The sequence below is a fragment of the Salvelinus alpinus genome, chromosome 5, assembly GCF_045679555.1.
Source record: "Salvelinus alpinus chromosome 5, SLU_Salpinus.1, whole genome shotgun sequence".
Classification (NCBI taxonomy): Eukaryota; Metazoa; Chordata; class Actinopteri; order Salmoniformes; family Salmonidae; genus Salvelinus; species Salvelinus alpinus.
Window position 1 is genome coordinate 81,865,293 of NC_092090.1, and position 20,260 is coordinate 81,885,552.

At 44.2% G+C, this 20,260-nt stretch overlaps 2 protein-coding genes across 3 annotated transcripts in view; both read right to left on the bottom strand.

Moving 5' to 3' along the window:
• Positions 1-566: 566 nt before the first annotated feature.
• dpp7 (dipeptidyl-peptidase 7) lies at positions 567-5,815 on the bottom strand. Its single transcript, XM_071403663.1, has 13 exons — positions 5,602-5,815; positions 5,180-5,303; positions 4,932-5,071; positions 4,161-4,324; positions 3,664-3,799; positions 3,426-3,507; positions 2,457-2,623; positions 2,316-2,376; positions 1,895-2,013; positions 1,600-1,756; positions 1,185-1,249; positions 898-968; positions 567-757 (listed from the first exon to the last, which is right to left on the bottom strand). Exons 1-13 carry the CDS (start codon positions 5,683-5,685, stop codon positions 661-663), a joined length of 1,467 nt encoding a protein of 488 aa, XP_071259764.1. The 5' UTR covers positions 5,686-5,815; the 3' UTR covers positions 567-660.
• Positions 5,816-6,591: 776 nt separating this feature from the next.
• LOC139576988 (neurogenic locus notch homolog protein 1-like) overlaps positions 6,592-20,260 on the bottom strand; it is a 59,601-nt gene continuing 45,932 nt past the window's right edge. Inside the window, exons 23-34 of one of the 2 annotated variants that reach the window (XM_071403665.1) lie at positions 19,766-20,023; positions 16,894-17,006; positions 16,150-16,721; positions 15,482-15,913; positions 15,013-15,161; positions 13,597-13,810; positions 13,137-13,227; positions 12,554-12,716; positions 10,954-11,252; positions 10,346-10,493; positions 10,012-10,109; positions 6,592-9,491 (exon numbers count right to left, since the gene is read on the bottom strand). In XM_071403665.1, the coding sequence (XP_071259766.1) occupies positions 8,103-9,491; positions 10,012-10,109; positions 10,346-10,493; positions 10,954-11,252; positions 12,554-12,716; positions 13,137-13,227; positions 13,597-13,810; positions 15,013-15,161; positions 15,482-15,913; positions 16,150-16,721; positions 16,894-17,006; positions 19,766-20,023 (3,926 nt within the window). In that variant the 3' untranslated portion in view covers positions 6,592-8,102. Of the gene's footprint in view, positions 9,492-10,011; positions 10,110-10,345; positions 10,494-10,953; positions 11,253-12,553; positions 12,720-13,136; positions 13,228-13,596; positions 13,811-15,012; positions 15,162-15,481; positions 15,914-16,149; positions 16,722-16,893; positions 17,007-19,765; positions 20,024-20,260 lie in introns of both variants that reach the window. The other variant, XM_071403664.1, reaches the window with a different exon arrangement.

The following is a 20,260-nucleotide window of genomic DNA, read 5'->3' on the forward strand; positions in this document are numbered from 1 at the left end:
GAAATTCAGACCGAGAAAGTGTAGGCTATAAAGAAACACAAATTGAAAATCATTCAACAAAATGAGGATTTCTAGCAGCCTAATGGAGGTGTAGATTACATCTCACATTCCAGTGTTTCAACTTGTAAACACGGCTATATGGGCTTTCACTTAATGCGACGTCCGATTTAAGTATAATGCCAGGAGCCGCTTGTGGATATGACAGCTCTAGTGCAGTTCCACCTCTGACACCACCTATGCTGATGTCGGCTAAAGCGGATCTGATTTAATCAATTTCAAATTGGTGAGAATCTGCATTTCAATGAAACTATGCGCCTGTGTCATTTGCAATACTGTGTATTTTGGGACACCCTGTGTTATGACCCTGCAACATCAGTGACTCAGCTGGAAAGAAGTACACCCATGTTGACTGAACTGGTTTTCAACTTGGGAATGAACATGCTAAAACCAAGAGCTGGGGGCTAATGGGACCAGTGTTTGGTTCTGGGTCTATAAAACTGTCTAAATCATGAACTTACAAAATGTGCCACAATGTCACTTGGTTTACAATAAAACTATGGACCTGCTTTAAATTTGTATAAATGTCAAGATTAAAATACTTTATTGAACAACCTTTTACAACTGTCACTGTCGATCATTAAAATCCATGTCGAAGGCATTTCATCTCTCCTTCTCCATTTTCACCCACTGGGCGATGGTGTCTGACTCCATCTTACGGGCCTTTATAACTGATGCTGGATCAGCATCATTGGCCTCTCTGGGGAAATAACATTAGCATTGAAATGCAGCCATTCCCATGTGGTGATACTGTATAAGAGACTAATATAGCACACTGTGAATTCACAGTAGTTGAGTGGAAGAAAGTCAAGTGAAATTTCTAATCATAAGTTCTCTCACCTCAGGTCCAAATGGTGAGCCCCCTCTGAGATGTTGATTGCAATCAACGATGAGCTCAAGGACTTTCTCACCTACAGATCAAAAATCTTACAAGTGAGACAGACTGAATATATCACTGGCTATGTTTAGACAGGCAGCCAATTCTGATATTTGATTGGTCAAAAGACCAACTAGTGGCAAAAATATCAGAATTGGGCTGCCTGTGTAAACACAGCCACTGATGAATAGCATTTCAATTGTGAGGGTTTAGAAAAGTAGCACTCAAATACATTTGATTCAGATCTTACCCCTCCATTTGCCCATGGGTCCAGATCTCCATTGGAGAAAATGATGTTGCTGGCCGTGGAGAGGGCTGATCGAGACAACCAGAAACATAAAGAACAAAACATCACTGAGGAAACTATGGAAATATCAAGCAGACAAGGGTGGCCCTGTATGGCTACATTGGTAGAGCATAGAGCTTGTAATGCCAGGATTGTATGGTTTGATTCCCGCTGGGGCCACTCATACAAGAAATGTATGCACGCATAACTAAGTCGCTTTGGACAAAAGCATCTGCTAAATGGTAATAAGGGTTCAAGAAGCAAGCCCTGTGTACTGTATGGGAATTTCAGATGAGCAGAGCAGCACTAACAAAATCAATTATTTAAGATGTACGTAGTTAGCATCTGTAGCTGTGGTGATTAGGGGGGCAGCTCTTACCATCACCCCAAAACTGGGTTTTGAGCCAGCCAGGTCGGGGGATCACCCCCCAGCGCTTGGAGCAGTATTGTTCCCTGTGTTTCTCAGTGAAGGGCATAGGAGGGAACATGTCACTCACATTGTTGCTCTCATAGCACATCTCAATCTCTGTGCAGGCCTGAAAGAGAAGACATCAGTCTTTGTGAGAAAAAATTGCAAACATTTCCATAATTATTCAATTTTCAGTAGCTCTGCTTAGTTTTCCAACTTGATGAGCAAAGAACAAATGGTAATAGCTTGGTGATGTATACTGTACCTGGTAGTCCCAGGCCAGGCTATTGAAGCCCAGTCCACAGCCAGTTGGGTCAGCACATTCCACATACAGGGTGTAGAGGTCAAAGCAGGTCAGATCTCCTGTAGAGTTGTACACTATTCCTGTAGGAGATTTGGCATTACATCAACAACATATTACAACATGCCAGTTGCTGGTAGACCTAACATTGCATCTTCATATGGAAATGTGAGCACCTGCTATACAGAGCATCAATTATAAAGGGATTTCTGGGTTGATTGGGTATATGGTTTATAGTGATTCTGCCTGAGGAGCAGCTGGGGGATGTGTAGGAGGAGCACCCTCTAGTGGAAACTGATATGAAATGCCTCAATGATACAAAAGTCAACTGGCAGAACCCCAGGACTCATGGAGAACTCACTGGGCAGCCCTCTCGCCTACTTACCTGCAGTGTCTTTTAGGGCATGCAGCAAATCAGCTCCACCCAACATGGTGTCACAGGCCACCTACAAGCACATAGAGTTCTGGGTTGAACAACATAGTAGAGCTGAAATCCCAATGAGTTGTTATCTGTGACCAACAGTACCTTGACTGGGTTGGCAGGCATGCTACCCATGAAGTGGGTGCTGTAGGGGTAGTCCAGCATGGCCATGAGGGTGAAGGCATTACGTAAGAGCCCATTCAGCTGGTGGATGTCCTTATACGAGGATGGAGTCTTGCACAGGGAGAACGCTGACTGGATACGGCCATAGTCTGATGTCGGACAAACATGCAAAGGAGACGACGAGCATTACTGTAATGATGGAAAATCACAGTGCTTTTACAGTGACATACAACCCTATACGTATCAGTGATGACATTAATACTTTGTAAAGGCACATTCGAATGATGAACCCATTTCTACAGGGGCTTTTCAAATTGTATTTGTTACATGTGCCAAATACAACAGGTGTAGTCCTTACAGTGAAATGCTTACTTACAAGCGCTTAACCAACAATGCAGTTTTAAGAAAAATACGTGTTAAGTAAAACATAAGAAATAAGTAAATAAATAAAAGTAACAAATAATTTCAAGAGCAGCAGTAAAATAACAATAGCAAGGCTATATATACCGGTTAGTTGAGGTAATTGAGGTAATATGTACATTTAGGTAGAGTTAAAGTGACTATGCATAGATAATAAACAAAGAATAGCAGCGGCATAAAAAAACGGGGGTGGGGATGCAAATAGTCTGGGTAGCCATTTGATTAGCTGTTCAGGACTCTTATGGCTTGGGGGGTAGAAGCTGTTGAGAAGCCTTTTGGACCAAGACTCGGCGCTTCGGTGCATGTGTAAAGGATGTCACGCAGCTTGCTTAGCTAATATCGCTTCCTCCTGATTCGGCACATACCAAGGCTCGAACCGAGGACCTCTCCCTCGCAAACACACGTGACCCCCATCTAAAGCATATTAAGTCGTGCCACAGAAAATCTAGCTGTTCAGCAGCGCAAGTAGAGACACTTCAGGCTGAGGAGTGAGTTTCACAGATCCCCATTTGCTACACATGCAGACTTTACCTTCCATTTGAGCCAGGTCTTGCAGCCTCTGGAACGCCCCTCTTACAGCATCCCTACACTCTGGGGCATAGTTCTCAAAATCCTACACACACATAAAAAAAACATTGGGTAATGTTAACAGAGAAATGTAAAAATCAAGAATGTAGAAAATGCAGAAAACCTAGAACTTTGGTCACTACAATCAAGGGACAAAACAGACCAGCTAATGTGAGACTATCTACTGTAAATCTGAACTTACGGATGTGACATCCTGGAAAAACTGTTTTGATTCCCCCATCCCTGCAGTAGACAGGATGGGAGCGCTGGCAGCCAGAGCCCCTGCTACAATGTTTGGGTACCTCAGTCTCATGTAGACTGACAACATTCCTCCATAACTGAAGGAGAGAGAGAGAGAAGACAACCTTTGTATGAGAGACTGGACTCTTTATCTCTACTGAAGTTGATGATGTCATTGTCTCATTGAGATTCTGTCTGATACTTTGGAAGAACAGAATTGGGAATTAATTGGATATGTAAAGAAAATATTATGCCTTCATTGTGGGAAAAGACATTTGGAACCGTAATTATTTTTTTATCTAAAAGCATAGAGTTTGCTTTGTAACATTTTTCATTAAACAAATTGGAACTTGCATTTAGCTACAAATAATAAAAATGACAGATTTCAGATCACTGAAACTAATACTGAAATCATTCAATAGACATTTGGTTTCCAATTGCCTGTAATAAAGATCTTACCTTCCACCAAAGACAATGACTGGACATGCGGAGGCTCCTAGCTGCTGTTTCAGTTCTGTGATCATGATAGCATAGTCTGCTAGGGCCTGTTCTACCGTCAGTAACCCAACCTCTGGGATGTTGAACGAGTCCTGGCCAAATGGGAGTGATTTGCCATAGTATCTCTGTGGAGAGAAAAGTGGAACATGAATCAAACATTCAAGGTAACTGTATGCATCATGTTATAGCTAACAGCTCTACTTGAGTGTTTGACTGCCCTGTTCAAGGACATTCTGTAGTCTGGTATCAAAACAATCATAACAGAGAACTGATCTGAGCCTAGTGCCTGTGTAACGGATGTGAAATGGCTAGCTAGTTAGCTGTGGTGCGCGCTAATAGCGTTTCAATCGGTTACGTCACTCGCTTTGAGACCTTGAAGTAGTGGTTCCCCTTGCTCTGCAAGGGCCGCGGCTTTTGTGGAGCAATGGGTAACGATGCTTCGTGGGTGACTGTTGTTGATGTGTGCAGAGGGTCCCTGGTTCGCGCCCGGGTCGGGGCGAGGGGACGGTCTAAAGTTATACTGTTACACCTGTATCCATAAAGCGTCTCAAAGTAGGAGTGCTGATCTAGGATCTGGCCATACAATATTATCCTAGATCAGCAATCCTACTCTGAGACGCTTTGTGGATACGAGGCCAGCCTATTTCTGTGATACGGTTGAGTAACTTCCCCAGTTCTGTCATGATCACAAGCTTCAACATGAACATGTGACACATTATGGCCTCTTCTTACATGCTCAGCAAATATGACCAGGGCTCTTTGCTGTGCTGCCAGCTCTGTGATGAATCCAGAGTTCAGGGCAAACTCCCAGATGTCTCCCTCGTTTCCCGTGTAGAAGAAGATGGGCCCAGAACCTCTCTTCCAGTACTCATCTAGAAGGACACAGAGCATGGCAACAGTCAAAAGTGAGCATGCAAGTTGGACTGAATAAGAGAAACCAGCACAAATTGTGCAAAATAGCAATAACAATGGATGTTCACCTGTGATTAGGTACCGTTGCTCATAGGTTCCATTGCCCATAATGTTGAAGTTGAAGTGGTCCATTATTTGGGGAAAGTATTTCTCTTTAAACTGGGGTTTTGGGTCAGTGCTGTACCCATGATTCTTGACATAAAAATGTAAAAGCATGAAATGTTCAGAGGAACAAACCTGATATGCCTATAATGTAACATCTGAGATCATAAACATGCTAGAGTGAATGAAATAACAGCAGTCTCTCTAGCCTTAGCCATAACTATGAACAAGTGTACTACGAATATAATTTGGTAACTATGAACATCGTTTAAGAAATGCAATGGGTGCTCTTGCATAAGTGAGCTAGCTAGACATACTACCAGCCATGCTCCAGACATTAGTAAACCCCAGTAACAGTGAACACTGAACGTCTGGGTAAAAAAGTTACCTGAAAACGGCTGTGTGTAAGCCCCTGCGTCTCAGAGTAGAGGGAGAGCAAGACAACAACGCAAATAAAAAAACAATTTGTCATATTGAAAAGGCTGTTGGTGAAAGCCTCTGTCAATAACTGTTTCGAAATGTTAATTGTCTAAATCACATGACATAGCTTCCTAACAGCTGATTTTGTTTATTGACCTCTGAACCCAAGCATCGTTTTGGCCGTGTGCATAGTGGAAGTTGTAGTTCTTCGACTCAGCTGTGACGTTCTAAAAGACACTAGAGGGGAAAATCTACTAAATATTGCTGTTAAAGGTATCGCATTATGGAATCTACAGCATCAGCCTCTCATGGGGAATAAAATACAAGAAAATACAATATAACTGTTGACTAATTTGTCCAGATAGGTAGATATATAAATTAGATGTGAATGTTGGTGGTAAAAAGTCAAATCTTTTAAGACAGTGTAAATGTCTGTCATAATGAATACAACTGTAATTCATTAGATATTAATATTGAGTATGAAAACTCTACTAATAACATTCAATATCAATTTAGAGGCATGTCTTGATTGTTTCTCTCTCGCTCGCTCGCTCTCTCTCTCACACACACATGTACTCTTACTCTCTCTCTCTCTCACACACACACACAAACACACACACATGTACTCTTACTCTCTCTCTCTCTCTCTCTCACACACACACACAAACACACACACATGTACTCTTACTCTCTCTCTCTCACACACACACACACAAACACACACACATGTACTCTTACTCTCGCTCACTTTTTGTTTCTCTGTATCAGATATCATCACCTGAGTTTGATTGCGCTTGTATGGTTGCTGAGTCCATATTGTTCAACTACAACAGACTGGATTTTGTAGACCAAACTGATATCTTGAAATTAAGAACTGTAAGACTTGGTATACTTTACAAGATGGGGCTACTAACTCCAGTCAATTGATATTCAGACAGCAAAGACCACGGAAGACAAGTTGAAATCAAGACACGCATTGGTATCTTTTATTATATGAAGATTTTTTTATTTTTTTACAGATTGACAGTCAGGTAGTGGAAGAAAAATACATTTTATGCAAATTGAAACTTTGCAGGAAGGTAACATTTTATTGCAGATACTACAGCCTTGGGTTTGAATGAAACAAATTGAGAACTTATACCATTCACAGCATCTCACAAAGCATCAGGCGAGGACACACTATAGAAACAGGACACCCCACAGTCTTCCTTTTTACATAGAGTAAAAAAAATCATCCAACATTCATCCAAATAATCATCTGTGGATTATTCTGTATCACAGAAACAGTCAATAAATAATAATTGTATAACTCCTCAATATTTCTGTTATTATTTATCTGTAAGGGCTTAAAACATCTCTTATATTTATGTTGTTTGTATACACCTTTCAGATCTCGTCAAATACATGTTCTGTATGTATTTTTTTATTACTGTGGATCATTGTGAAACCTCTTATCCAAATGGAATTCTTAAGACTTAAGATTTCTGAAACAAAATCCTGCTTACAAAGGAAATACATATTCATATTTACATTGAAACAAAACAAGCCAAAGGCTCAAACAATTGGAGGGAGAGGGAAAGTTAATTTCCAAATAATCATTTAGAATAACATCTTGACCATTTCTTGAACGACTAAGGGACACAGGACATATAGACTCAAGCCTGTTCTACTGTATTAACTGTCAATCTCCAAGCTGGCGTTATACTGTGCATTACCTTACCATTCCCCCAACACATATAAACGCAGCGCCACACAGACACATACAGACAATCCAATCAAGAGGCTTATGCTGCATTGATCCAATAACTACTTATAACTCTAGCACTTTATTTAGAAGATTCTTGCTTTTGGTCAGAAGACCTGTTTGAAATGTGAACATGGAAACTGCGTACTGAAATAAGATAATTTATTCATACAGCATCCCTGACCACAGCTGAGAAAAATAAGAATTATTTTTATGACGGTTTGCTCTGTCAGCAAATAAATGCAATGTTCTTGAATATTTAACAAAACTCAAAACACAAATTGAAATAACACTGGATTTAAGATTTAAAAAATATAAACAAGAGTTTGATGAAAAATCTGGCGAAAATGAAAAGGCAAAATTTCTAAACAAATAAATACCCAGTGTACATCTGAATAACTCAGTATACTGCAGACAAAAGCACTACATATAAAAAATAAACAAAGCTACAGTATCCCTACAAGTTTCACCTCTGCTCTGACTATGGCCTGACACCTTGGATCACACATTTATGTAAGCAGACGGAAGAAAAGGTATAAATAAGACATTAATAAATAATACGAGAAGGAATAAAACATAGGTAATTCTTACTGTTAGTATAAAAGCATATAAAAGAGCTTTGGGTCAAATCAGTCCATAGCTCTGTCTTTTTGTTTTGTTTTCTCAAGAGTGCCTTTTCATACAAAAATATCCATCAGTCCATTTGGCAAAGCAATGCAAACTCTCTAATTGAACTGATCGGGGATATGTCCGATCTGAGACTGCATGCTGCTGGTTGGTGGACTTGAGATGCCCTCCGACCAGTCAGACATGTTAGAATGCGGGGATGAGCTGGACCATTGGTCGGGAGACCCGGGGGAGGGGGTCAGAAAGGGGTGGTCGGGGACCTGTAGCTGGTGGTTGGGGGTGTTGTCCATGGGGCCGGAGTAGCTGTGCTGGGAGGGAGGGGTGAGGTACTGGGTGCTGGGCAGGTTCTGGCTCATGATCTGGGTCTCCTGGGGCAGGATGGTGTGGATGGGTATGGAGCCCTGGTTCCCTGTGCCCTGCTGGATCTCTGAGCCACTCAGCTCGGTGCTGATGAAGTTCTGGTTGCTGGCATGGCCACTGCTGCCAGTGCTAGAGTTCTGGTGCTGCAGCTGGATGCTCTGTTGCTGCTGTTGGAGCTGCTGTTGTAGGTTCTGTTGGTGCTGCATCTGCATCTGCTGTTGGACCTGCTGCATGGGGTGGGGCTGCGAGGCCAGCCGGGTGTTCTGCAGGCCCTGGTAGCTCAACATCTGGGACAGGCTGGTGGTGGGAAGCCCGGTGTGGAGAGAGGTCATCATGCCGTGCTGCCCGCTTCCCTGGTGCAGACCGCCCTGCCCCCCGACAGGACCAACCCTCATGGGGTTGAACTGTCCGGGCTGGCCCATGCTGGCGTGCATCCTGGAGAGCCAATCACACTGGCCGTTCATGCCCCCAGAGCAGTTGGAGCCTGACAACGGAAGGTGGGTGAGACGGGGCGGAAGCGGGTCAAACTGCATGCGCGCTAGCTCCTGCTTGTTGGGCATACCCATGTGGTTGACCCCCATATGGGGGTCGGACATCCCCTGGAGGTGGTTGAGTGACATGGACGGGGACTGCTGGAAGGGGGACGTCATCATGGAAGGGGACGCCACGTCAGAGATATACCCGTGTGGAGACTCCAGGGAGTCCACGGGGGACAGAACAGCTGAGCTGTCCAACAGACTTCCTCCCTTCCCATCCTGGGAGGTTTTCTTCTTGTTCTTCATGTCCTTGCCGTCCTTGCAGCCGATGCCCTTGGCGCTGTGCTTGCGGGCCTTCTTGCTCTGGACCAAGGGCTTCATGCTGCCCAAGTAGCTGTTGGGGGAGCAGAGAGGGGGGGACAGAGTGGTGCCCATGGAGCCTCCATGGCCATGGCTGTGCATGGGCGGGCTGCGGACCAGGTTGTACTCGTCCATGAGACGGACAATGTCATGGTGCATCCTCTCTTGCGCTATGTCTCGGGGCAGCCGGTCCATGTGATCAGTTATCTCGCGGTTAGCAAAGTGCTCCAGCAGGACCTTGGCCGTCTCGTAGCTTCCTTCCCTTGCAGCAAGGAACAGAGGGGTCTCCTCCTGAGGCAGACACACAGACAAACAGAGAGAAATGTGTTTACAGTGGACCACAGATAGACAGCTCTACATTTACATTTAAGTCATTTAGCAGACGCTCTTATCCAGAGCGACTTACAGTAGAGTGCATACATTTTTATTACATTTTTTTTTTTTACATACTGAGACAAGGATATCCCTACCGGCCAAACCCTCCCTACCGGCCAAACCCTCCCTAACCCGGACGACGCTATGCCAATTGTGCGTCGCCCCACGGATCTCCCGGTTGCGGCCGGCTGCGACAGAGCCTGGGCGCGAACCCAGCCCAGGCGCGAACCCAGAGACTCTGGTGGCGCAGCTAGCACTGCGATGCAGTGCCCTAGACCACTGCGCCACCCGGGAGATGCTCTTTAGCTCTGTCTTGCTAAAGAGATTTTATCTCAGTGACAATAACCTGTATAAATAAAGCTTAAATGTTGAAGGAATGTAGCTTATAGAAATATTGTATTATATTGTGTTCCATCAGGCAGCAAAGATTCCTTACCTTGTTGTTCTGCATGTCCTTGTTGGCTCCATTCTTCAGTAGTACGGTAGCTGCTTCAATGTTGTTCACTGCTGCTGCCCAGTGCAGAGCAGATTTGCCTGGTGAGAGCGAGGCAGGCAGAAAAACACGTTCAGTACACAACCCATGCCTGTCTAAAATGAAAACATTTTGTAAAAGCACATGGACTTTATCTTATCTTCTGCCCATTTACAATGACAAATTCCTTGTTTGATTTAATTTGTGGATTGAATGTGCTTCACCTCTAGCTCTGATTGAAAGAATACGATGAGGCGATGAAGCCCATAGAGATTCAGCATTGAGATATGAGCCCTACCAAAGTCATCGATAGCGTTGACGTCAGCATGGCAGTTGATGAGCTCCTCCACCATGCCCTCCACTGCCAGGCGGGCTGCCAGGATCAGAGGGGTGGTGCCATCGTGCATGCGGGCATCCAGGTCTGTGGCACGATTCCTGATCAAAATCTACAGAAAGATACAATGAGTTGGTTAACCTTGTATGACAGGATTACCCAACTTGAGGCCCGCTGTGGTTTTATTTGGACCAACAGGTTATCTGAGCAACAAAAAAAAAGTCTGTAAAAACACCAGGAAATCAGTGATTTTAATTTTGGAAATCTGTTTCCAAGTATTCCCATGCATAATAGAGATAAACATGATTGTATACAAATGCAAGGAAATCTTGAAATGATTATGTTTTATTCAAATAATGTATCTGTTTGGGCTTCTTGCGGTCAATTTGCAATCCACAAATGATTAGGAATTATGTTCCGGCCCCCCGACTGCTCCAGAAATCTAGTTGATGATCCCTGTCGTATGAGATTATCTTTAGAGATACTAAGGAAGCAAGGGCACATTACCAATCCAATACAGTAGATCTCTTTGCTACACAAGAACAAAAATGTATCTGCATTTGACCCCCTACCTGGAAGACGCCCTGCGCATCAGCGGCCACGGCAGCGTGTAACGGGGTCTTGCCCATGTTGTCCTGGATGTTGGCATCTGCACTGGCCTCCAGAAGACGCTTGGCAGCATCAGAGCGGGCGTAGCGGGCAGCGAGATGAAGGGCGGTCTCCCCTGTGCGGTCTGTCTGACTGTGGAGGTTAGCACCCTGGTAAATGAAATCACTGATCACGTTGGCAGAGGCGTCTTCCTCCTCCTCGCTGTTTCCTGTTTCCAAACCTCCACCGCTACAGGAGGCGATCATCAGGGGGGTGAAGCCATCTGGATGGAGAGGAGGGAGGGAGGGAGAGACCATACTTTATTACCAGGGGAGTTGACCACACCTCAGCATTGACAGTCCAGTGCACTAGCGCAGGGTCAGCATAAGACTAAACAAAGCAACAAACAAATCTAATGAGAATTTGATGCTTTTGTCTGGGTGAATCATCACAGCTCTCTTTTCGATAACGGATTCTGATCAAGCTAGGCATTGGGGAGCTGCAGGAAGACACAGAGCTTTGGTAAACCTAGGCAGATGGAAAACTGAGCATTATCATCTCTGAGAGGAGGCTCAGACAGTCGACTTGGATGGGTTTCTCCTCTTCAAAAGAATAGCAAGCCCCCAGATCTCACAGATTTGGTTGATTCAGGCTCATTGATTGGTGAAGGAGAGAAACAGTCTGTGTGTTGTGCTCTACTGTTGAAGAGTGCCTTACTTTAGATTTCTTAAACACTCTTCAGGGGGTTTGCCTCTCAATAAAAGTGTGTTCTTTATTTTTGTTCTGTTATTGGTTTTATTAATAAAGCATATGACAAGAAAGACCTATTAATGGTCCAATGATGGATGTAAGCATTAATCTGGAAGGGAGTTTTCCCCTGGGTTCAGGGCTTCTAGCTGCATGCTTTGATCTGGATCCCCTTACCCTGAGGACACAAGGCTTTAGCTGCTCCCACACACATGCTCTCTCTGTCTCGCCCCCTTGCTATTGCTCACTCAGATAAGGTGTAAATCAAACAACTAATATTTGAGGAGGCAGAAAAATACCTTAAAACATGATGTTAAGACAGTTTTGTTTAACTTCTTTCAAAGCAAGATTTTAGGTAATACAATGAAATAGGAATAACTATGTTAATTACTTAATTTAATGAGTAATTAAAAGTATGAGTTATGCTAATATGTGAATCATTATAAAATAATTGTTTATCTTTTCATCTAAATGTACCCTGCCACTTCCAATGACTCATAATTATGTACACCTCTCATCTTTCTAACTCTACACCAGTATTGACAACTGAAATGTGCCGTTCAAAAATATTTAGTCTTGACCTGTGCACTGCAGCTGGGGCAGAATTCACCAATTCCACATAACCATTTTACAAGTCCTACACACCAGACAACTGATTAAATGGTACAATATTCTACAAGTTAAATGGTCAAACATTCTGTATTCACCACAAATATTGTCATGTAATTTCATGACATTTAATAATACATGTCAGAAGGGAAATAGGAGGGGTATGAAGTTCACGGTTAAAATCTGTCCTAAATTCCCTAACAATGAACCGAGTGGTTGTGTACACACCTGGTCCCCGTACGTTGACGTCCATGCAGTCATTCTCGATCTCGCCCTGAGGGGGTGTGGGGGCGATGGAGGGGATACGGAGATCAGCTGCGTCCAGGTGCTGCTGGGTCCACTGGCGGTGGTCTGTCTGGCCATCCAGGTCCAGTATCGCCTGCTCCTCAAACTGCTGGAACCAGATCAGGGGCAGATGGACAGTCAATTAGCTCAAACCGCAACCAAAGCATTTCAGCTCAAAGCTATTTGCAACCTAACGTTTAACTAACCAACTTTTACTTACTAAAATGCTGACATTCAGGACAATAAAACCAAAAACCAACACAAAGGAGACTATATTTTCTATCTAAACATTGGTGGATATTAAATTAAAGCTAATTAAATAGCCTATGTAAATGCACAAATATTTAAACAAAAACTTGAATCTAGTGATATTTGAAGACTGTTATAATGATGATAAAGAGAAAATCTCTGACTGAAGATCTTTTCTTATTATTTCTCTATAGGTATTTCTTTATAAATCCATGTTCTACTCTTATTCCCGCCTTTCTCTCCAAATGCCAGTATGTGATGTAGTTAGACTTCTTACCCTAAAGCGCTTGGTGTCCGAAGGCTCCTCTTCTCCCCATTCATTCTGGTTGTCGTCCATCAGTGATATGTCCGAGAGGTTTTTCAGTGGCCTGTGATCCGAGAGAAATCCCATTGAAAATCCTGATACAGCAAAAGTGAGCTAGCTAACTATCCCAGCTGAGCACTCTTCCTCAGTGGTAGTGCACCAACACCGAAATAAAAGCATTGATTGACCCCCCCCCAACCCCTATCGCTCCGATAAGTCAATTAATGCACACGTTACCTATACCTGATGTATTATTATCATTAATGATCCAAACAAACCCCGTCCCCCCTCTTTCTCATCGCCAGCTACATCCCTCAGTCCCATAAACTCTCTTCACCGTTCCACACCCTGCTATGACCAAACCCACGACAAGCAAACTATGACCCATGGTGGGAAAACAATGTGGTGGCGCATGGAAACCTGGAACACTTACTTCAATCCCACTGAATCCTCCCCCACCGGCTCCCTCCTCTTCTTCTTGTTGGGCTCACTGATCTTGAAGCCCTCCGGGAACCACAACTGGCCGTGCTCGCGACGACGCTTCCGTGAGGCGACCATCCCCACACCCACAAAAGCCAGGAGGGCCAGCCCGGCCAGGACCGCGTAGATGGGGTAAAGCTCAGACGGAGGCTGGGGGTCAACCTCACCTGGAGGGGGAAAGGACAACATGGTAAGGCGGACAGCGGCGCAGCCTGAGAACCCAGCCAGGCAGGCAGGCGCTGGGTTGGTCTGAGGAGGACTGATAGTCCAGCTCCTCTAGTCTAGTAAAACCCCCTCCTGGAGGCTAGTATTCCGCGGCCAGAGCTACAACAGGAATGATGAGCGCCGTTTGTAAAACAAGGTTGTTCCTATTCTGTAATAATCAGAATTGCTAACCACTTTTCATCAAATAGAGCTAGAGATAAAAAAAAAAATGAAAAACCACCACCACCTCCTCTCCCCTCTCAGCCCAGGGTACCAGGAGACAACTCTACCATTTCTTCTTTAAGGGGAAAAAAAGGGAGGGATTAATGAACTTCAAATTACTGCACGCGCTTTAAGCTGTAAAGACTAAGGATTTATTAGGATTTTCAAGATAACAAAGACTCCCAACTTCTAGCACACTCCCGATCAATTTTTCTTCTCTTTTTTTTTTACTAACGATTTTGAAATGATAAACTCTCCCAACCCAAACCCTTAGAGATGCATAAAGTCCTGGTATTACATTCAGCAAGCTGAAGGTTGCAGCAGACTTACACTGTAGGATGAAGTGTGTGTGTGTGTGCGTGTGCGTGTGTGTGTGTGTGTGTGTGTGTGTGTGTGTGTGTGTGTGTGTGTGTGTGTGTGTGTGTGTGTGTGTGTGTGTGTGTGTGTGTGTGTGTTAGAATGGTATGTGGATTGGGTAGGGGGCTGGATGAGTTGATTTACGGCAATTAACCATTTTGGAGCCTGAAGCCATTGGATTTACACACAGACTACTGCATTGATTGTTTAGTCCATGTGATTCACTAGTACATTTGTTCCATTGTTGAATGAAATACACACTCAAAGAACACCATATCACCCTTTTGTGGTGTTGGAGGGTTAAGACCTAGGGGATGAATACCATCAGTGTGTGTGTGTGTGTGTGTGTGTGTGTGTGTGTGTGTGTGTGTGTGTGTGTGTGTGTGTGTGTGTGTGTGTGTGTGTGTGTGTGTGTGTGTGTGTGTGTGTGTGTGTGTGTGTGTGTGTGTGTGTGTGTGTGTGTGTGTGTGTGTGTGTGTGTGTGTAGGGCTGAGGTATGATTAAAGAAGCATTAGGGATGCAAACCTTGGGTGTTGCAGCAGTACCCTGTTAGTGACTGTTAACATGGAAGAAGATAGAAACTCACTGTGAACAGCCTCTATGATGTAGGGAATATTGAGGTTTCCACTGGAGGCCAGGGCCCCCAGGAAGGCTGCTACATCAGTGGCACTCTGGAAGCACTCTGTGGACTGCTGAAAGCACTGGCGGTTGTCAATCTCCAGGTACACTATGGAGCTGTGGAGGACAGAGTCATATTATACACATTAGACCTGATCTAAAGCCCAGAGAGAAAGTAGAAGAGCACAATGATTTCTGTTCTCACAAAACTACCAGAAGTTCTTAGAAAGCCAGACACTGATATATTTGTTATATAATCAGCTATTGTGATGGAAAACTAAAGATATTGAAGGCCAGTTTACTTTCCACAACAAATACTTAGTCCTAGCTTGACTTTCACATTTTAGATTCATGACAATATGAGGTTTGCATGAACATTCAGCTGAAATCCAGATTCCAAATGAGGATTGTTTCCAGAACATTTTTCTAATCCTTACCCTTTGATCAGCATGGGGTCCAGCTCCCTGCGTCTGCGTCTGTTTCCACTGGCTATAGTATACAGGCTATTCCTCATGGAGCTGAGCATGGTGCCAGGGATCTCTGTCCAACCCACTGAGCGCTTTATGTTGTGTTTGTTCAGCTCCTGCTCACTGCCGTAGTACGGGTAGATCATCATCTCTCCCTTGGAGTCCTGCCGGAACACCACGTTGGTGTGGAGAACGCGGCTCAGCTCGCGCAGGAAGCCAAGCGAGTTGTTCCGGAGCTGGTCGGGCATGATGTGGACCACGATGACCAGGCGGCCCACCGCCAGCTTCTCTGGCATGTTGTTAGCACAGTCCAGACCATCCCACTCACACTCAGCGTTGTTGCAGCCCTGGTCACAGTGGCCGTCCGCATAGTGGTCTTTACAGTACTGGTCGTACAGAGGGCTGGAGAGACAAGAGATTAGAGTATCATTCAGTATGACTTTTAATGGGATGTATAATGATGAAAGAAAAGCTTGTATCTCTACTCAGCCTTTATTCTTCCTCTATTCTCTACAGCATTAGCTGAATCAGGTGAGTTATAGAAGGTCTGGAGCTGAACCCTGCATAGCCAGTAGCTCTCCATGTGGACTGGCCTCCGCTTAGCTAGTATTCAGTGTTAAGACCCTGATGACACTCACTTGCACTGGCCCTCCAGGTTCTGACAGTCAAAGCCATCGTAGAGACAGCCGGCGTTGTTGCACTGCTCGTCACACTTCCCGTCATTGAAGTAACGCCAGCACTGCAGGGACGACGTGCAGTTCTTCCACGGGTCGTTGAAGTTGAGCGAGCAGTCGCCCCCGTCCCAGCCACACGCGTGGTTGTTACACAAGGTATCACAGAACTTGTTCCCCTTTCTTTCCTCACACTGGGGGATCTCACAGCTCACCTCCACCTCTGGCGGGGGCGTGATGTCACGGCCGAACCCACCCAGGAAGCTGTAGTCCAGGATGTGACATAGCAGGCCGTTGAAGTTGGTGGGGCATACGCAGTGGTAGTATGGAGCCTCTGAGCTGTACTCACAGGTTCCCCCGTTGTAGCAGGGGTTGGTGTTACAGGGGCTGTCTGTAGGGTATTCACACTCTGGCCCCGTGAACGAGGAGGGACAGAGACACTTGGGGCTCTTGTGTCCGGAGATGCAGGTGCCACCATTACGGCAGTGGAGACTCCCACATGAGTGGGCATCGTACTCACAGGTAGAGCCAGTGTAGCCCTGTAGAGGGGAAGGAGAGCAAATGTGTCAATCTAATACTACTAGTACTACTATTACAGTACATTTAATGAATGACAACACAGTGTAATACATCTGCTCAATGTCTTTATATACAGTATGCGTCTTGTATGCAGTATAATATGCCAGCAGCCTTAGTTGTGTGTGAACTTACAGGTGGACACTTGCAGATGAAGCCGTGAGGAGTGTTGCTGGCTACGGCACATGTCCCTCCGTTACGACAGGGTTTGCTCTTACAGCCGTCAAACACTGTGTCACAACGCTGGCCTGTAGGGTCACAGAGAGATATAGTTACATCAAGGACTGAATCCCCTTATCAATAAGCCAATCACAGGTTAACATTTAATGCCATACAGAGTAAATACTTCCAGTTGAAGTCGGAAGTTTACATACAATTAGGTTGGAGTTATTAAAACTCGTTTTTCAACCACTCAAACTATACTTTTGGCAAGTCGGTTAAGACATCTACTTTGTGCATGACACAAGTCATTTTTCCAACAATTGTTTACAGACAGATTATTTCACTTATAATATCACAATTCCAGTGGGTCAGAAGTTTACATACACTAAGTTGACTGTGCCTTCAAACAGTTTGGAAAATTCCAGAAAATTATGTCATGGCTTTAGAAGCTTCTGATTTGAGTCAATCATTTGAGTCAATTGGAGGTGTACCCGTGGATGTATTTTAAGGCCTAACTTCAAACTCAGTGCCTCTTTGCTTGACATCATGGGAAAATCAAAAGAAATCAGCCAAGACCTCAGAAAAAAACATTGTAGACCACAAGTCTGGATCATCCTTGGGAGCAATTTCCAAACGCCTGAAGGTACCACGTTCATCTGTACAAACAATAGTACGCAAGTATAAACACCATGGGACCACTCAGCCATCATACCGCTCAGGAAGGAGACGAGTTCTGTCTCCTAGAAATGAACGTACTTTGGTGTGAAAAGTGCAAATCAATCCCAGAACAACAGCAAAGGACCTTGTGAAGATGCTGGAGGAAACAGGTACAAAAGTATCTATATCCACAGTAAAACGAGTCCTATGTCAACATAACCTAAAAGGCCGCTCAGCAAGGAAGAAGGCACTGCTCCAAAACCGCCATAAAAAAGCCAGACTACGGTTTGCAACTACACATGGGGACAAAGATGGTACTTTTTGGAGAAATGTCCTGTGGTCTGATGAAACAAAAATAGAACTGTTTGGCCATAATGACCATCGTTATGTTTGGAGGAAAAAGGGGGAGGCTTGCAAGCCGAAGAACACCATCCCAACCGTGAAGCACGGTTGGCAGCATCATGTTGCGGGGGTGCTTTGCTGCAGGAGGGACTGGTGCACTTCACAAAATAGACGGCATTATGAGGGAGGAATATTTATTGGATATATTGAAGCAACATGTCAAGACATCAGTCAGGACGTTAAAGCTTAGTCGCAAATGGTTCTTCCAAATGGACAATGACCCCAAGCATACTTCCAAAGTTGTGGCAAAATTGCTTAAGGACAACAAAGTCAAGCTATTTGTCACGCCCTGACCATAGATTGCTTTGTATGCTTCTATTTTTTGTTTGGTCAGGGTGTGATGTGGGTGGGCATTCTATGTTTGTATGTCTATATTTTTATTTCTATTGTGTTTGGCCTGGTATGGTTCCCAATCAGAGGCAGCTGTCAATCGTTGTCTCTGATTGAGAACCATACTTAGGTAGCCTGTTTTCCCACTTTGAGTTGTGGGTGGTTATTTTCTGTTTAGTGTTTGTTGCACCTTTCAGAACTGTTCGTTGGTCGTTTTGTTGTTTTTGTTCGCGTGCTCATCTTTATTAAAAGTATTATGGATACGTACCACGCTGCACTTCGGTCCTCCTCTCCTTCTCCCGACGACAATCGTTAGACTATTGGAGTGGCCATCACAAAGCCCTGACCTCAATACTATAGAACATTTGTGGGCAGAACTGAAAAAGCGTGTGCGAGCAAGGAGGCCTACAAACCTGACTCAGTTACACCAGTGTCAGGAGGAATGGGCCAAAATTCACCCAACTTATTGTGGGAAGCTTGTGGAAGGCTACCCGAAACATTTGACCCAAGTTAAACAATTTAAAGGCAATGCTACCAAATACTAATTGAGTGTATGTAAACTTCTGACCCACTGGGAATGTGATGAAAGAAATAAAAGCTGAAATAAATCAGCTGTCAGAGCAGCTTACCGATCACTGCACCTGTACACAGCTCATCGGTAAATAGCCCACCCAACTACCTCATCCCCATATTGTTTTTATTTTTGCTCTTTTGCACCCCAGTATCTCTACTTGCACATCATCATCTGCGCATCTATCACTCCAGTGTTAATGCTTAATTGTAATTATTTCGCCACTATGGCCTATTTATTGCCTTACCTCCCTAATCTACATTTGTACACACTGTATATAGATTTTTATTTTTCTATTGTGTTATTGACTGTACGTTTGTTTATCCCATGTGTAACTCTGTGTTGTTGTTTTTGTCGCACTCCTTTGCTTTATCTTGGCCAGGTCGCAGTTGTAAATGAGAACTTGTTCTCAACTAGCCTACCTGGTTAAATAAAGGTGAAATAAAATACATATATAATAAATAAATATACTATTATTCTGACATTTCATATTCTTAAAATAAAGTGGTGATCCTAACTGACCTAAGACAGGGTATTTTTACTAGGATTAAATTGTGAAAAACGGAGTTTAAATGTATTTGGCTAAGGTGTATGTAAACATCCGACCTCAACTGTATCTTTTGGGGCTATATACTATAGGAAAACAGTGAAGAGGTGGTATATTTTTTTTTTTACTGTTGGGATTTCTCCTGCAAGGACAATGATTTGTCTCGAAAAAGACAGAAAAATGTCAGACTTAATTAACTCAGTTTGTCCTTACTTTCCCATATAAACCCCATGAAACAACTGGAATTGACATGAAACTAAACCCAACCCCACTCCCCAGTCACTCTCCAGTCACTCTCCAGTCAGAGCCAACATGTCTGATTGTTATATATATGTTACCTGTATATCCGGTACGGCAATCACAGCGGTAGTTGTTGGTGAGCTGGACGCAGTTGTGTGTCCCGCGGGTGTCACATGGGTTGGACAGGCACTCGTTGACGTCACCCTCACAGCGCTCCCCTACGTAGCCGGCGGGACAGATACAGTGGTAACCTCCCACCCTGTCCACACACTTCCCCTTGTTGAAGCACTTGGGCTCGTTGGTGACGGGGTCTGTGAAGGGGTTGCAGTCGTCTATGTTGATCTCACAGTGAACGCCTGCAAGGTAGAGGACGGGCGGGAGAGAGCAGAGGAACAGTCAGCCTCTTCTAAAACACTCAGCTGGGACACCACCACATGGGATCAAGAAGGATGGATGTACTACCTGCACTTGTTCAATACATCTTTTCATTTACCGTTTCAAAATGTTTCTCGTTTGCTTCTATAAAACCTTTTTGGCTACATTCATTTCACCAGTACTTTAGCTGACCAACAAGACACACTCCCTTCATGTGA

Coding starts and splice junctions, on each gene's coding strand:
- dpp7 (XM_071403663.1), bottom strand. CDS start 5,685: ATGACAAATTGTTTTTTTATTTGCGTTGTTGTCTTGCTCTCCCTCTAC. Junction 5,304..5,601: donor TTACACACAGCCGTTTTCAG/GTAACTTTTTTA, acceptor TTTTATGTCAAG/AATCATGGGTACAGCACTGA. Junction 1,757..1,894: donor GCCTGGCCTGGGACTACCAG/GTACAGTATACA, acceptor CTTCTCTTTCAG/GCCTGCACAGAGATTGAGAT.